A 15,208-nucleotide genomic window follows, 5' to 3' on the forward strand; every position below is an offset into this window, starting at 1 on the left:
CATGTGTTAAACAGCTTGTAGAGAGAGGAAGGCTCTCCGCGCGCCGCCGTCGCCGCCTGGCTAGGCTCGGCGTGGGTCTTGGGTTTTGGTGGAGGGCCTCCGGCCCGATAAAAATATTCTTTTTGAACCAAATTAAGCTCAACATTTTGCCATTGAAACGACAAGCAGTTTGTCTAGAAAATAAAAACGTCATGATGTTTATCCTCTCGAGATATTTAAACGAGATAAGAAAGAGAGAGATAGCGAGTCTTGGGGAATAAGTTCGTAATTTGAACTTTCCGAGATTTTTGCCAAATCCCCACTAACGAGCGCACGTTATGCAACAGTTACGGGAAGTCGCTCCTCGTCCATCTCTTTAAATACAACTCGTCTATCTTCTCATTTCTCTAACGTTTTACACATCAAACCAACATCGAAAATCCCTTACCGTAAGTCTTAAATACGAGAGTGTTTCGTAGAGATTATAGTTCGATAGGGCGATCACGAGTGAGGCGTGATTCGTCTGCCATGGTTGTATCTTGGGACTCTATATTCGTACAGTCCCGTCTCACTAACGGAGCGAATATTTTGAGTTAAGGAAAGAGATCATATCTCGACTCCATGTCTCTTCGCAAATACGATTTCTTATCGTTCTTGTATTCGTTTTTACATTCGTTTATTTCCTTAACATCGTTTTTATTTTATGGTTTATGTCAGTCCGGTTTTCCGGCTTCTACACGAACAACACAACACACCGAGTCAACTTAGTACACACCGAGTCAACTTAGTACACTACTATCTTATCTATACATGCATGGAATTGGTAAAGCAGTCTATTCGTAATAAGAGTCTCAAAGCACTAAAAGGCGTCAGTCGTCACGCATAGAACGTCAGGCATTGGATGTCATAGATAATACATAATCAGTGTTTTATAGCTTTTTTTTTTTTAAAGTAGACTTTTCGACCTTGGAGGCGGCTTAGTTAATGCAATTGCGAAAGCCTTTCAGTTTTGATTCCGAAGCAGGCTTGTACGTCCTTCTATGACGTTTTTTTTTCGAAGGTCCACGAATGTATCATTCTCGCAGTGCATCAAAAGTAATCTCAAAGCAGGATGGTGCATCTTATCCCTAACAGCACAAACGATCATTGTTGAAACAAACATTAGAGAAAGATATAGATCCAGTGCACAATAATGTACAAAAATCAAAAATATTATAATACACACACGTGGTGGAATTTGATTTGCACAATGGGATCCGATAAAGCATTCCAAGTAGATGAGGCTGACAACATTGTTTTGTTTTTTTATATTGTGATATCCACGAACTTTCAATTGTCTCTTTCTTCCTGTCTCCATTATCTCTCATGTGACTCCAAAAAAACATTCCTACCAACGGTTCCTGTATCCCTTAACTATATATTATCATACGTATATAATAAGATTTACGTATTACTTTAAATAAACTAATTACTTTTCAAAATTTGAAAATTAACTTTGTAATTTTCTGTGAGGAAATTGATGAGTGAATTGTACAGAAAGGAGTGTAGAGGGACCTTCCTTAGGTCCGTGAACATTTTGAAGAGCTTAAGATGACACTTGTGTGACCACCTTTTTTTGCCCTTTAGCTCCATTCTGTATTATATATATAGGCACTCTTAATACATATATGTATTCACTAGAGAATCCGTCTTTCTACTCCAGGACGATAGGGAGAATCTGTGTGGTACTCATTGAATCTTCCTTTACGGTTATGAATATACTACGTTGCCGTTTTCGATTCTATTCTACATTAATTCTTCTCTTTATTTCCATATTTCTTAGGTTACTTCTCATTGAATTATAAGGCGATTTCCTGAGTTGAATCGGAGAGTGGAGAAAAATGGCAGATGAATACAAGGAGGCGTTGTTAGAGAAGCAGACGACGTACCACGAGGGATGTCCTGGATGCAAGGTCGAGAAGATGAAGCAGCTCCGGAAAGGATATCCTTATTTGGAGCTCTCCTTCGTTTGGATCGTCGTCCTCTCCACTTGTAAGTGCTTCTTTGTTTCTCAAACCGCTTTCATTCTGTTAAACTTTGTCTCTTCTATGAGTTTTGGTGTCAGAGGGACAAGACTAGTTTTGTTTATTTAAACATGACCTTGTCGACTAGTTCGAACAAGAGATTAAGGAAAATGATTGGCTAATTGGTTTCTTGCTAATGGTGTGGATAACTGTGAGAAATTAAGCTCTTGTGTGTTGAAAGCTATGTGATGATTCATTATACAATTTCTCATTGCTTTCTCTCATTTGAACTCATATGTGTTGCAGCTCTGCCCATCTCCTCATTGTATCCCTTCCTCTATTACATGGTGCGTAATTTGATTACAGAGCTTAACAACCATACCACATCGCTTCCAAGTCAATAATATGGCTTCTTTGTTTTCATAGATTGAGGATTTTGGTGTTGCAAAGACAGAGAAAGATATTGGGTTCTACGCTGGATTTATAGGTGAGATAACATTTCCTCAGTCACTTGTAACTATGCATTACCATTTGTTCTAATTGGTCTCTTTCTTTCTGCTTTGTAGCGTGCTCCTTTATGTTTGGCAGAGCATTAACGTCAGTTTTCTGGGGCATTGTGGCTGATCGTTATGGAAGAAAACCTATCATACTCTTGGGAACTATCTCCATGTTAGTAGATTGTTTTGACTATGTTATCTATCTCGCTTTTGTGTTTAATTAACTGTTTATGTTTTTTTTTTTGTAGTGCCGTTTTCAATGCTCTCTTTGGCTTGAGCTTAAACTTCTGGATGGCAATTGGCACGAGGTTTCTTCTAGGTAGTTTCAACTGTTTGCTTGGAACAATGAAGGTGACCTCTTTGCTGCCACTTTCAACACTTGGTTTATAATTTTGTTCTGCACACCAAATTGTCATTTGCAATTTTCTAATATCGTTAATGTGAAATTCTTTAGGCATATGCGTCAGAGATATTTCGTGATGAATATCAAGCAACAGCAATGTCAGCTGTGAGCTTTTCCTGTCAGATATATTTTCTTTCATGTTTTGACTGTTGTGGTGCCATGACGCTGGCAACTTTATCTACTTCAGGTTAGTACTGCTTGGGGCATTGGCCTGATCATTGGCCCTGCACTAGGAGGCTTTTTAGCACAGGTAAGTTTGATCATCACATCCATTCCTTACCATCTAAATGCTTGAAGGCTATATATCAGGTCTCAATCTCGCCTTGCTTCATTTTAAACTTTAAACCGCTCTGATTAATGCATTTTCAAATGTTCTCAGCCGGCAGACAAATATCCAAATGTGTTCTCTAAAGAATCCATTTTTGGGAGGTGTGTATTCTTACTCCTCTAATTTAACAGTTAAGTGGAACCTCATGATTTAAATATGTGAACCGCAATGCAGGTTCCCGTATGCGTTGCCTTGCTTTACCATATCAGCTTTTGCATTGGTTGTGACAGTACTATGTTGCTTCATTCCGGTATTCATTGTCTACTCTTATTTGTTTCTATTTTTCTCATAGAGTTCTCTAACGAGAGCGAGTGTCTTTATGTCTCTCTCTCTCTGAGTAGGAAACACTGCACAATCATAAACAAGACAACACTTTAGATGATGACTCGTATGAAATAATTGAAGCTGCAGCTCGTGACTCTACTGCTTCTACCGGGAAGACAGAAAAACACGAAAAGGCTTCTCAAGGGCCACTTTTGAAGAATTGGCCCCTAATGTCATCTATCATTGTCTATTGTGTGTTGTGTCTACATGATACTGCATACTCTGAGGTAAGTATTAGATCCTTTATTATTTCATAGTCTTGTGCCTTTTGTCTGAACAAAAAAATCTTCATCACTTGGGATTTGACTATGCAGATATTTGCTTTATGGGCTAATAGTCCAAGGAAATATGGAGGTCTGAGCTACTCAACCAATGATGTCGGTACAGTTCTTGCAATCTCAGGTATGCATAACATCCTTACTCTTCATGTCTCGTGTTTTAGTGATAAGAACTTGTGATAATGACGATTAGAGAGTCTGCTTTGATTTGTATTAGTACGAGAGTAGTTAAGCAGTCATGAATGAGTAGAATCCTTACTAATCAAAAAATCTGCTATAGGTCTCGGCCTATTCTGCTTTCAAGTCTTTGTTTATCCTTTGGTGGAGAGACTGCTAGGACCTGTGCTGGTCACCCGTTTTGCTGGGGTTAGTTGATATTCTCTTTGATGCTTATCTGCATATTATACTAGTGCATTTGAGTGCAACAAGAGGCATATCTTATTCTGACAATTTCTTTTGTTTCAGGCATTGATGATACCAATACAAATGAGTTATCCATTTATAGCTAACTTATCAGGTCTCAGTCAAAGCTTAATGTTGAACTGTGCATCAATCCTCGTCAATGTACTAAGTGTAAGTTCAAAACAAAGCTGGTTTACATCAATGTTGAACCTAATCCTTTCCTTCTTTCTCCTTTGTGTGTATGTGGTTTACATATTAAAAAAAAGAAGAGGCCATAATAAAACATTTCTTGCCTGCTTATGATCCTTTCAGGTGTCTGCCATAACTGGCTTGTTGATCCTACAAAACAAAGCTGTGGTAAAACAAATAAAACATTATTTTATCTTTCTCCGTGGAGCAACTCTCTCTTTACTTAAAACTTTTACTACATTTTTGTGTAATAAAACAACAGGATCAGAGGCAAAGAGGGGCGGCTAATGGAATTGCTATGACTGCGATGTCTCTCTTTAAGACCGTTGGACCAGCTGGAGCTGGCATCTTGTAAGTGACTCTTCTTAAATAACACATTCTACGTGGATTTAAAGCAGTAATAAAGCCTTGAACACACAAATCTCTATTGATGGCAGATTTTCGTTGAGCGAGAGGAGACTGAACGCCTCGTTTCTACCAGGTATCATGCACATAAGTTTTTTTAGCCATGGTTTATGATGCTCAAATAATACTTATGCTTAAACAAAAATAAATTGAACACATGTGCAGGATCGCATATGGTATTCTTCGTCCTGAATGTGATAGTCCTGGTCGGTGTAGCTCTCACGTTCAAGCCATTTCTTAAAACAGCTAGAAGTTGAAATTTATTGGAATTGGTGGTGATAGTGGAATGTATGTGGCTCGCTTTTAAGTTTAGATTGAATAAAAAAATTATCGAATTTCACTAACCTTAGGATTTCAGTTTTTTTTTCACTTTTGTTTTGCATTGTCTGATTTTGGACCAAAAGATTACAGAAACATCAATGACATGATAAGGCACATCAAATGTAAGTACAATAGTACTGTTCCTTATTAAATCCATTGCACGGTTGAGTCGTGGTGGTTGCGTTGGTCAAGAACTTTAAAACGCTACCAGTAGTTGGGTGAAGGATCAGATCTACCGGATAGATTGGCATAAGCGTGAGAGTTATTATCCGACATCCGGATTCGATCCGAAATCCGCTCCGGATCCGCTCCGAAAATATGATATTCGGGGTGTCCGGATCTGAATATATTTATAAATATATTTATAAATATTTAATTTATGTATTATATTAAAAAATTAGTATTTAAAAAAAATATATTATTTTTAATTATTTTTACGGATCCGGATCCGGATATCCGCGGGTAATAGAATATCGGGACGGATATCCGAAATTCGGATATCCGGAAACCACGAATCCGGATCCGGATATTAAATTCACGGATCCGATGGATCCGGATTCGGATCCGGATACCCTGAATTTTCCAGATATCCGGATCCGTCTCAGGCCTAGATTTATCGATCTAGGCCAGAGAGATCAATTATTGGGAGATTCTATATGGATTTGATTTCACGTGTTGCATGAACGAAACCTTTCTCCAACACTACGATAAATTACATAGTGAGAATTTAATAAATGTAAGAAAAGAAAGTTGGTTAGATAACTTTATGGAAAACGCGTTGGAGTCAAAGTTATTGAACTGAGATGCGTTTGGGAGTCAGAATTAGAAGAGAAGAAAGCATAGTTTTAACTTGTAGTATTGAATGTTAAGAGAATGAAAAAACGTGGAGAATAAAAAAATAAAGTTGACTTTTACAATATAATCACAAAAAAGAACGTTTGACCCATAATTAAAGCCAGGCCATCAAAAAGGTAAATAATCTCTCTTTTAATCAAGTTTCGAAATATGGGCGCCGAACCTTTACATTCCTTGGATGCATAACTCACATTTTGTTTTCACCAAACATATCTCATATATTACCACCACATAACCATTGTTACCTAATTACAATTATTTGAAACAAATATTTCATGGATGCAGTGTGGTCTTATAATTTCTATGGATGTCATTATAATTTATAGGGTTGAAACTTGAAAGGTGACGAGGAAATAAATTTACTGAAAACAATATAAATTCGAAAGAGATTAATAAGTTGACATTATTAATTCAGATACTCACATATGTCCCTCGACCTCGAGGACTCTATAATAAAATATTATTCCGTCATTTCTGTTTTGACAGAATTTAATAGAACGTGACAATCTTGTGTCCTGGGATCCTCCCATAGAAAAACAAATACATCCCATCTTCCCATTTTTTCTGGATTCATTTCGATCCCGAGGTGGGTTTTGATTTGAAAAAAAATGGCGGAAGAGTATACAGAATGTTTGCTGGAGAATAATAAGTACCATGAGCATTGCCCTGGCTGCAAGGTTGATCAGATGAAGAAGTCTCGCAGAGGATTCCCTTTCTCCGAGCTTTTGTCCGTTTGGATCATCGTCCTCTGCACCGGTACATTATTTCTCCATACCATACTGTGTTCCGTAGAAGAACATGTTGTTTCCTTTCCTACTTTTGTCTAACAAATAGTTTTTGTTTTGGTTCATCGTTTCAGCTCTGCCCATCTCCTCTCTTTTCCCATTCCTTTACTTTATGGTGAGTAGTTCACTTAAATTTTAATAATGTGTATCTGTTACACGCTTAGTTGAGTTTGGTAATGATTAGTAAGACTTGTAACCATAATATCTGGTGTGCTTTTTTGTTGTTGTTGGTAGATTAGTGATTTTGACATAGCAAAGAAGGAAGAGGACATTGGGTTTTATGCTGGATTTGTTGGTGAGCCATCTTCATGTTGATCTCTTTAATGTTATATATAACCAAGTTCTTGACCACCTCAGGCTATTTCAAGTGTTACAATAAACTCACAATGTCTACTTTGAAGGTTGCTCTTTCATGCTCGGACGAACGTTAACATCTGTCATCTGGGGAATCATGGCTGATCGTTATGGTAGAAAACCAGTAATCCTCATAGGAACTGCGTCAGTGTTAGTAATCTTTACATTCTTGATTCGTGCATCTTCCTCTCATAATTTTTGTTTTATTTATTATCTAAAAAGTGCTTCAAAATTTTCTTGTCGTAGGGTCATTTTCAATACTCTCTTTGGTCTAAGTGTAAATTTCTGGATGGCCATCATCACCAGGTTCTGCCTCGGTAGTTTCAACGGCTTACTTGGTCCTATAAAGGTTGTTTCACGTCCTCCTCTTTAACATTTTTAACTTCTTGAAGTTCATCACCCCGATAACTTTGATGAAATTTCAGGCATACGCAATAGAAATATTCCGTGATGAATATCAAGGTTTAGCACTCTCAGCTGTAAGCACAGCATGGGGCATTGGACTCATCATTGGCCCTGCTATGGGAGGTTTTCTTGCTCAGGTTTTTCTTCATTAACAAAATGCATTTCAATCTTTTTGTTTCACTCTTCTTGATTGCCTCTTGTTTCATCTCTGGACCGTGTAGCCTGCCAAGCAATATCCAAGTTTATTCTCAGAGGAATCAGTTTTTGGGAAGTAAGTAATTACTTTCATTACCTCCTCTTCACTTTCATTCAACTTAGTCTCATTGGTCTATAAATCATAATGCAGGTTTCCCTACTTCTTGCCCTGCTTAGTAATATCTTGTTTTGCACTTTTGGTGACCATTGCCTCACTGAGGATTCCGGTAAGCTCTTTACTTCTTCATGCTCCATTGAGATTTCTAGTTAACGTGCGTTAGCTTAATCCTATAAATGGTTGTTTTTATTCTTCAGGAAACATTGCACAATCACAAGATTGGTGATGATGCATCATCACATGATGAGTCTATCAAATTTTTGTCCCATGACCCTGAGTCTCATAAAGTGACAGAGAGAAATGAAAAAAACTCTCTCCTGAAGAACTGGCCATTGATTTCATCTATTATTGTATACTGCATCTTGTCACTTCATGATATGGCTTACACAGAGGTTTGACTCCACTTCCTCCACATTCATATTTGTTTATTTCCCCCAAACATAATATCTTCGTTCTTTGCTAGGTCTTTTCATTGTGGGCAAACAGCCCCAGGAAATATGGAGGCTTGGGATACACCTCTGCAGATGTTGGTTCCGTTCTTGCATTTTCTGGTGTGTTCATACTCCTCAATGCTTAGCCTTTTCAACAGAAATGAACTGTTCTGATCACCTAAACACTACTACTACTTTCTTTCTAGGGTTTGGTCTCCTTGTCTTTCAGCTTTCACTCTACTCTTATGCGGAGAGGCTTTTAGGACCAATCGTTGTTACTCGTATATCTGGGGTAGCCACTATCCTCTCTTGTTCTTACTGACAAACCATGTGACATTGAGCAGGAACGTTCTAATCTTGTGCTTGTTTTGGATATCTCAACAGAGTCTGGGTTTAGTTCTCTTATCAAGTTACCCTCTAATAGCAAAGTTATCTGGTTTAGTCCTTACCCTGACGCTAAACTGTGCATCCGTAGCAAAGAATGTTTTAAGCGTAAGTTTCTCATTATAAGTTTAGAATAATGTGTTATTATGGATTTTAGTATCTCATCTCAACAGTTGTGCAGGTTTCTGCTATAACTGGCTTATTCATACTTCAAAACAATGCCGTAGTAAGTATTTTCAGAACGTTGATTCAATTTAAATTTTAGGTAACACGGGAACTAAGACTAACCTGCCTCATTCTTTAATAAAAAAAAACAGGGACAAGACCAAAGAGGAGCAGCCAATGGGCTTGCCATGACAGGGATGTCTCTTTTTAAAGCAATAGGTCCAGCCGCAGCAGGAATCATGTAATGCTTCAAATGAACATAACTTCTCACCGACAAGAACTTGTTTGTTAAGCGATGTATAGGTTTCTCACTTATGTTCACTCATTTTTGGGTTTGGTGGCAGATATTCTTGGAGTGAGAAACATCAGGATGCTGCTTTTCTTCCTGGTAATATGATCTCTTGGTATTCATGTGCATATTGTGCTCATTAGCTTACATGAGTTCAGGGCTATAAAGAATAACATTGTACTTTGAATGTGCAGGCACACAAATGGTATTCTTTATTCTGAATACGGTCTTGGCACTGGGAGTTGTATTAACGTTCAAACCATTTCTAGCTGAAACAAAGCAGTAGATTTCGATGAAATTTTGATGGTATTCAAATTATACGTCCGATTTTTATTTTTATTTTAGATCGTATTATAGCCTGATGTCAAGTTAGATCAGAGCCTTGTTCAAACAATATCACAAGAGACAACTTGTTAGAATGTTTTACCATATTATTATTCAACTTATAGAGTAAAAACATTAACACTCTTAGCTTTGTCATTGTCATGGTTCTGGGCCTTCGTGCATGGAGAGTGTGGATTGTGTCTAAGAGTTTTATCCATTATGCCAACTTAATTGTACAAATATTATATAGTTGGAAGGCAATGCACTCGCATAATGTGATTCCAGATCCAAGCTCTAGTAGCTACTGTTAATTAATAGTGCACAAAGTTGACTTGTAAAGATTATGGATATTATTAAACACTCTCAACTAATTTAATAAAAAGATAAAGGACAAAGAGTGAGGTTAGACGATATTCTCTTGTTTTCTTCAAGTATCACACTACAGAGGATACATAATGTACCTCACTTCCATATTTCGCTACGGGCTAAAAAGAGAACCATTTGGATTTTGTTTTTTTTTTCAGATAGAATATTTTCTAAACGAGACTGATCCTTTGTGCGGTTGCTCTGGTCGTGCTCGTTGTCACTGAATCACTTGATGGGCTCTCTCTGTCTCCTTCGTTCTTCCTTGTATCATGTGCTTCTCCCGGCAACCTTCAAGAAAACAACACATGTGAGAATTAATAAGTCCAATAGTGTTAATGCATATGTATACTAGAAGAGGACAAAAGGCTAACTATAGTGCAACCAATGGTAGCAAAAAGAGTTAAAAGAGCACATACCCTAGTTGCAAAGTTGTGTCTGAGTTGGTGTTCTGGAGGCTGCAGTTAATGTCGCCCAAGCAAGTGTTGCTTAAGAGTGATTTCTTAGGATCTATAGCGAAGCATTTGATGTAGGATGGAACATAGTGTTGGTTAATCGACGGGAGAAAACTCCTGAGTTCTTGAACCTATATATTTCCAAGAGAAGATGATTAGAAGTAGTAGAAAGAAGACTTAGTGATATGTGATGATTTAACACAAATCATAAGAATGGTTTCATTCACCTGTCTACGTAAGGTCTCATTTTCCAGCTCCGCTCGTTGTTCCTGCAAAATTTAAGTGGTCTGGATGATCAATTATTGCGTCATACGCAGTTAAGATAGCTAGCTACAACATGAACCCTCTCAAAGGATACAATAGGCAGTAAAGAGGGGACATGCATTTTTAAAAGGGTTCATCAGAATCATGTGATCACATAAGCTTGCATGCTTAGAAGCTAATCAGGAAAAATCAAGTGTTTCATATAACTCAAGAATTACCTTAAGCCGTGACTCTTCAAGTTGTTTAGTCAGCAATAGTTCCTGAAATCACATAAACTTGTATTCAGAAAAATGCAAATATGTTTTATGAGAAAAGAAATGGGGAAGAGAGATATTACTAGTTTTTACCTTTCGCTCTCTCACAGATATCAATGAGAAATTTAGTTGCTTCTCAAGGTGTTGCAGCTCTTTCAAGCTCAGAAGATTCAAGCGCTTACCCTGCATCTGTCTACAAACACACACAAAGACAAACCATATAAGACATAAAAGTGGTGGATGGTCGGGGGACACAATAAAAATAAGAACATAGTTTGGATTAAGTTGCATACAAGTGTTTCTCTTGAAGCATTGAAATCTCATCCTTTAAAAGGTCCACCTCTGTACACTCCTGGTTCTAAACAGCATGTCAGGTTATAATGTATCAAGACAAAACAGTCAAAACACTTGAGTATCATCTAACCTCTGCTTTACGGTTAATCCCAGGAACATCTGAAGAGATCTGGTAATTGCCGTATCTCAAAAGCGTTTTCTTCATGCTGAAAACCAAATGACAAATTAGATCTAAGAAGTATACGTAATGTGAGATTAATTACGACTAATGAATCCGAACAAACATGCAAGAACCAATTCCACCAAGAGCAACATATCTAAACCCTCAACAGCTAACAAATGTTGACATGCAGATACGAAATATGGAATTAACAAAATGATTGATTAATTACCATCTAGTACTTGAGAACTCGAAGAGCTTGCCAGACTTGGAGAAGACAATGACGGCAACCTCAGCGTCACAAAGAACAGAGAGCTCATGAGCTTTCTTGAGCAAACCAGCACGCCTCTTGGAGAAGGTAACTTGCCTGCTATTGGCATTCTCAATCCTCTTTATCTCAATTTTTCCACGACCCATCTTCAAGCACAGAAGAGAAAAAAGAAGAAGAAAGAGAATGAGTTTCAATCTCTCTACCTAAAATGGATATTGAAACTCCTTTTTTGGGGTTACAATCTATAAAAGGAAGACATAAAGATTGCTATATTTGGATGTAATATACTCCATATAAAAAGAGAGATTAGTACAAACTACAAAGAAACATAAGTGTGTTTGTGTTTGCATGAGCACTGTTTTGCGTGCTCCTCTCTCTCTCTCTTTTAGAGTATTTGCATGACACCTTTTTGCCACATTTAGAGGGTTTGCCAGTTCCTCTGGGACCCACGTTTCCTTTTGTTGCCATAAACAGTTGTGATTCTTCTTCTTTTTTCCATTGTTTAAAAAATATATTTATTGCTTTACCAATTGTCTTTTTTATATTTCTTTTTATTCTGCCGACAAAAAAATATTTCTTTTTATTTTATTTTAAGCTATATTTATTAAAAAAGCTGTACTTGATGTCGATGGTATAAATCAGACCAAGACTTGGTAAAAAACTAAACAAATAACAAATCAGTTAATTGATTTTTGTACAGAGCAAGAAGTGAACACATAATTTTTATTAACGAAGGAAAATGTGATTTTGAAATGACTCAGAAATTTAAACGAACGAAGAATTCAGATCATATACTCTCAAACACAATTCTAACTGGCGCAGATCATATGATATAAGTAGGAAAATCATCTATACACAACTGTTTTTTTTTTCTTCAACGTTTTCTTTTTGACCATTTAGAAATTTGATTCCATAGCACCACTGATTACAACTATCTACATTAGACAAGGACAACATGTTCTGCTTGCTACTTTCTATACAGACTTCCCTCGGAGAACCTTTACTAAACTGGCTCTGAAGGATTCTCCAACTCCACCCCAGAACGAATACTTTGACCCGTACAACCAAAGCTTCACTGACTTCTTCCAACCTTCTCCTCTCGGAAACTCCATCTCCCTAGCAATGCTGGACTGCTCCCAGTCTTCTTCACCGTCTTCCAAAAGCGGCAGCGCTTCAAACCCACCAGACTCCAGGTGCTTGATCCACCCGCGCATCAGATAGTTCACCACCTACTCAAAGGGGGTTCATTATTCATATCCACAGCTTTTTTTTTTTTTTGAGAAAAGTTTTTAACTTGTTCATTTTGTACCTCAGGGACTTCATCGTGTGGGCAATGACCCGCTGGGCTGATCTCGTAGTAAGGAGCGTTGGGCAATTCCTTCTTTATCTTCTTTCCCCATATAGGTCCCACCCATGGATCTTCTCTTCCATACATTAGACATATCTGAACATTGTTCTCCTTACACCTAGCAAACACAATCAAATATAAGACCAAACACACAGAGGGAAAAGCATATAGAACCATGCTGTCTTATACCTAGATAAAGCTTCGGAGAAAGACAGCTCTCCACCAGGAGCAAACATAATCGACGCAAAGGACGCTGCAGCAGCCGGGTGCTGCGTGATCTCCACAATACGTGAGAATACTTTATCCACATCAGTGGAATGGTCTTTGTACACCTGTTTAAGTATCTCAGCTATGCTTTCAGGATCACTTATCTTTTGCCACCTGGCGGATTCATAGAAGATATTACTCAGACTGTGCTAGAAAAATATTACTTTTGCAGGTAGGTAAGAAGAAGAGTTACACTTACACCAACTCTGTGAGTTTTTTAACTCTTGCCGGTAAAGGGAATGTTCCAGACCATGGAAAGAGACGTGCTAGCCGTGGGGATCTTACTGGATTAGGGAAGAAACCCCAGAAAGGTGTCGCGTTAAGCAACGTAACACCTTTCACCAGATGAGGATGGGTTGCCGCAAAGTAGAGAGCTACATAGCCTCCAAGCGAGTTCCCTGCAATGTACACTGGCTCACCGATAACCTGTACAACAAAAACCACATACTCACCCACTCAGTAACTTATAGTGTCCGAGACAAGACAGTGTGAACTTATAACTAAAGTTGATAAAGACCCCAAAGTATATTTTGAAATTTTCATAATACAAGTAGTTTTCATATTTCAATTCAGTTTTTTCACTTATTGTATATACAAACTTATTGTATATTGTATGACCAATTAATACTATAAAGTTTTTTTTATAATTGGTTGAATTTATCAATTAAATGCTACTTTTTTTTAAAAAATAACAACTTTCTTAAGAAAAGTGGTAGAGAGTATTGTTTACCTCTTCTACAATATATTGAACTTGTTCCCTCCAGAGATCAAGGGAGTATACAAGTTGATCAGCCCATGGTTGAGCTTCATTACCAAACCCCCAAAACGATTCACTATCTTCCAAGGAACTTGTTTCTTCAGACATAGTAGTGGTAGTAGGATCTTGAGTGGGGAGAGACAAACCCTGACCAACAAAATCAACCGCCCACACTCGATAATCCCTTCCCAGATCAGTAAGCTGCTTCTCGTAGTGAAACGAACCAACACCAAACCCAGGAAGAAACAACACCGCGGGAGCCTCCACGTTTTCACATCCAGATTTCTCGTAGTGTACCGTGAGGTTAGGCTTCCACTCGCACTGAGAAGGAGTGATTCGAGCAGCAGAGGCTTCGCCGTTGGATTGGTCAGGCAGACCAGGAATCAAAAGCTTTGATTTTGAGTCTCCTCGTCTGGCTAAACTCCCCAAGTCCTCATTCTCACCGACCACGTAACCATCTGAAGTTCCGTTCCGAATCACAAATCTTGATTTCTTGATCCCAGAGCTAGATAATAAGATGTTCGATCGATTTGGGACTAGTCTGTTACTACTCCAAGTCACAAGAGAGCAGTGAGGCAGGAAGTTCTGTGAGATTATCTCCATAACAAAATTTAAAAAAATCCTGTAACGAGACAAAGTTTAATAGAGAGTGATTATGTTTGAATTGCAGATTTAAAATTCAGCACATAGCAATTCAAGTTTCGAGCAATCTTCGGTCGAATTGAAATCAAACAACAACCGATTAATCAAACTAATAAATTAACACAAACAAAAGAGAGATAGCGAGCGAGAGCTGTAGCTTGTACCTTCTTTCAGATTGCGGATGCTAGAAGCTTCATATAATGATTGGGGGGTTTTAGCACGCTTTGTATAAATTAAAACCGTCGATTTTATTACAAGGACGGTGAGGAAAGAAGGTTTGCTTGTTGCCTTGGTTAACGTTCGGTGCAAACCGACAACAACGTTTTTTGTCGAGCTCTTATTATTTTCCAAGGATTCCAAAATTCGTGCTGGCCCTGGGCCTGGGGGGGTCTCATTTCTTCCACAATATGACATTTTTGCTAACTTGACAATACGAGGGGGCAAGTGTGTCGCAACAAAAACGTTTTGAGTTATTTGTTAGGTGGATTTTGTCACAAGCCATCTAAATCCAAAGGCGACAGTTTTACTTGTTAATTTCGCATGTTCTTTCTGTTGGTGTTCAATTAGATTCGATTTAATGCGGTTTAGACGGGTATAAAGTGGCACAAGGCTATATTAAACGATTGGTATAACTGTGGTTATGAATCTTCTAACAAACACAAACAGAAAAAAAAACAATCAACACAACTCACCCTCAGT

General features: G+C 37.9%; 4 protein-coding genes across 7 annotated transcripts; 2 read left to right on the plus strand and 2 right to left on the minus strand.

Annotated features, from left to right (window-relative positions):
• Window positions 1-1,431: 1,431 nt before the first annotated feature.
• LOC106431060 (protein ZINC INDUCED FACILITATOR 1) lies at window positions 1,432-5,301 on the plus strand. Of its 2 annotated transcripts, none has more exons than XM_013871873.3 (18): window positions 1,432-1,703; window positions 1,802-2,010; window positions 2,289-2,329; window positions 2,409-2,469; window positions 2,549-2,651; window positions 2,728-2,830; window positions 2,934-2,987; window positions 3,070-3,132; window positions 3,262-3,311; window positions 3,385-3,460; window positions 3,552-3,761; window positions 3,849-3,936; window positions 4,093-4,178; window positions 4,278-4,385; window positions 4,527-4,571; window positions 4,666-4,754; window positions 4,841-4,884; window positions 4,974-5,301. In XM_013871873.3, the coding sequence occupies exons 2-18, from the start codon at window positions 1,860-1,862 to the stop codon at window positions 5,063-5,065; spliced, it is 1,464 nt and encodes a 487-aa protein (XP_013727327.1). In that variant the 5' UTR covers window positions 1,432-1,703; window positions 1,802-1,859; the 3' UTR covers window positions 5,066-5,301. The 2 variants fall into 2 exon arrangements, with proteins under 2 accessions (XP_013727327.1, XP_013727319.1); XM_013871865.3 differs by having other exon boundaries at window positions 1,606-1,727.
• Window positions 5,302-5,547: 246 nt separating this feature from the next.
• On the plus strand, window positions 5,548-9,577 carry LOC106431073 (protein ZINC INDUCED FACILITATOR-LIKE 1). The gene is made up of 16 exons (XM_013871884.3): window positions 5,548-6,740; window positions 6,844-6,884; window positions 7,004-7,064; window positions 7,171-7,273; window positions 7,370-7,472; window positions 7,549-7,665; window positions 7,750-7,799; window positions 7,875-7,950; window positions 8,039-8,233; window positions 8,305-8,392; window positions 8,479-8,564; window positions 8,657-8,764; window positions 8,838-8,882; window positions 8,974-9,062; window positions 9,166-9,209; window positions 9,305-9,577. Exons 1-16 carry the CDS (start codon window positions 6,593-6,595, stop codon window positions 9,394-9,396), a joined length of 1,446 nt encoding a protein of 481 aa, XP_013727338.1. The 5' UTR covers window positions 5,548-6,592; the 3' UTR covers window positions 9,397-9,577.
• A 189-nt stretch (window positions 9,578-9,766) lies between these two features.
• LOC106431084 (agamous-like MADS-box protein AGL15) lies at window positions 9,767-11,879 on the minus strand. 2 transcript variants are annotated; one of them, XM_013871903.3, is made up of 8 exons: window positions 11,457-11,879; window positions 11,195-11,270; window positions 11,064-11,122; window positions 10,864-10,963; window positions 10,735-10,776; window positions 10,480-10,521; window positions 10,217-10,383; window positions 9,767-10,088 (listed from the first exon to the last, which is right to left on the minus strand). In XM_013871903.3, exons 1-8 carry the CDS (start codon window positions 11,639-11,641, stop codon window positions 9,971-9,973), a joined length of 789 nt encoding a protein of 262 aa, XP_013727357.1. In that variant the 5' UTR covers window positions 11,642-11,879; the 3' UTR covers window positions 9,767-9,970. The 2 variants fall into 2 exon arrangements, with proteins under 2 accessions (XP_013727357.1, XP_013727349.1); XM_013871895.3 differs by having other exon boundaries at window positions 11,064-11,128; window positions 11,457-11,877.
• Window positions 11,880-12,309: 430 nt separating this feature from the next.
• On the minus strand, window positions 12,310-14,916 carry LOC106431102 (pheophytinase, chloroplastic). Of its 2 annotated transcripts, XM_013871914.3 has the most exons (6): window positions 14,674-14,916; window positions 13,841-14,489; window positions 13,310-13,536; window positions 13,033-13,224; window positions 12,805-12,961; window positions 12,310-12,724 (listed from the first exon to the last, which is right to left on the minus strand). In XM_013871914.3, exons 2-6 carry the CDS (start codon window positions 14,468-14,470, stop codon window positions 12,470-12,472), a joined length of 1,461 nt encoding a protein of 486 aa, XP_013727368.1. In that variant the 5' UTR covers window positions 14,471-14,489; window positions 14,674-14,916; the 3' UTR covers window positions 12,310-12,469. The 2 variants fall into 2 exon arrangements, with proteins under 2 accessions (XP_013727368.1, XP_048607905.1); XM_048751948.1 differs by having other exon boundaries at window positions 13,841-14,677.
• Window positions 14,917-15,208: the final 292 nt, after the last annotated feature.

This window comes from Brassica napus, chromosome C3 (genome assembly GCF_020379485.1).
Source record: "Brassica napus cultivar Da-Ae chromosome C3, Da-Ae, whole genome shotgun sequence".
Taxonomy (NCBI): domain Eukaryota; kingdom Viridiplantae; phylum Streptophyta; class Magnoliopsida; order Brassicales; family Brassicaceae; genus Brassica; species Brassica napus.

Excerpts from the sequence above, each read along its gene's own strand:
- LOC106431060 (XM_013871873.3), top strand. The coding sequence starts at position 1,860 with ATGGCAGATGAATACAAGGAGGCGTTGTTAGAGAAGCAGACGACGTAC. Across the intron at positions 2,330-2,408 it reads ATCCCTTCCTCTATTACATG|ATTGAGGATTTTGGTGTTGC; the intron begins GTGCGTAATTTG and ends TTGTTTTCATAG. Across the intron at positions 3,762-3,848 it reads ATGATACTGCATACTCTGAG|ATATTTGCTTTATGGGCTAA; the intron begins GTAAGTATTAGA and ends TTGACTATGCAG.
- LOC106431073 (XM_013871884.3), top strand. The coding sequence starts at position 6,593 with ATGGCGGAAGAGTATACAGAATGTTTGCTGGAGAATAATAAGTACCAT. Across the intron at positions 9,063-9,165 it reads CCAGCCGCAGCAGGAATCAT|ATATTCTTGGAGTGAGAAAC; the intron begins GTAATGCTTCAA and ends GTTTGGTGGCAG. Across the intron at positions 9,210-9,304 it reads GGATGCTGCTTTTCTTCCTG|GCACACAAATGGTATTCTTT; the intron begins GTAATATGATCT and ends TTGAATGTGCAG.
- LOC106431084 (XM_013871895.3), bottom strand. The coding sequence starts at position 11,641 with ATGGGTCGTGGAAAAATTGAGATAAAGAGGATTGAGAATGCCAATAGC. Across the intron at positions 11,271-11,456 it reads GAGTTCTCAAGTACTAGATG|CATGAAGAAAACGCTTTTGA; the intron begins GTAATTAATCAA and ends TTTGGTTTTCAG. Across the intron at positions 11,129-11,194 it reads GGATTAACCGTAAAGCAGAG|AACCAGGAGTGTACAGAGGT; the intron begins GTTAGATGATAC and ends CATGCTGTTTAG.
- LOC106431102 (XM_013871914.3), bottom strand. The coding sequence starts at position 14,470 with ATGGAGATAATCTCACAGAACTTCCTGCCTCACTGCTCTCTTGTGACT. Across the intron at positions 13,225-13,309 it reads AAAAAACTCACAGAGTTGGT|GTGGCAAAAGATAAGTGATC; the intron begins GTAAGTGTAACT and ends TGAATCCGCCAG. Across the intron at positions 12,725-12,804 it reads CACACGATGAAGTCCCTGAG|GTGGTGAACTATCTGATGCG; the intron begins GTACAAAATGAA and ends CCCTTTGAGTAG.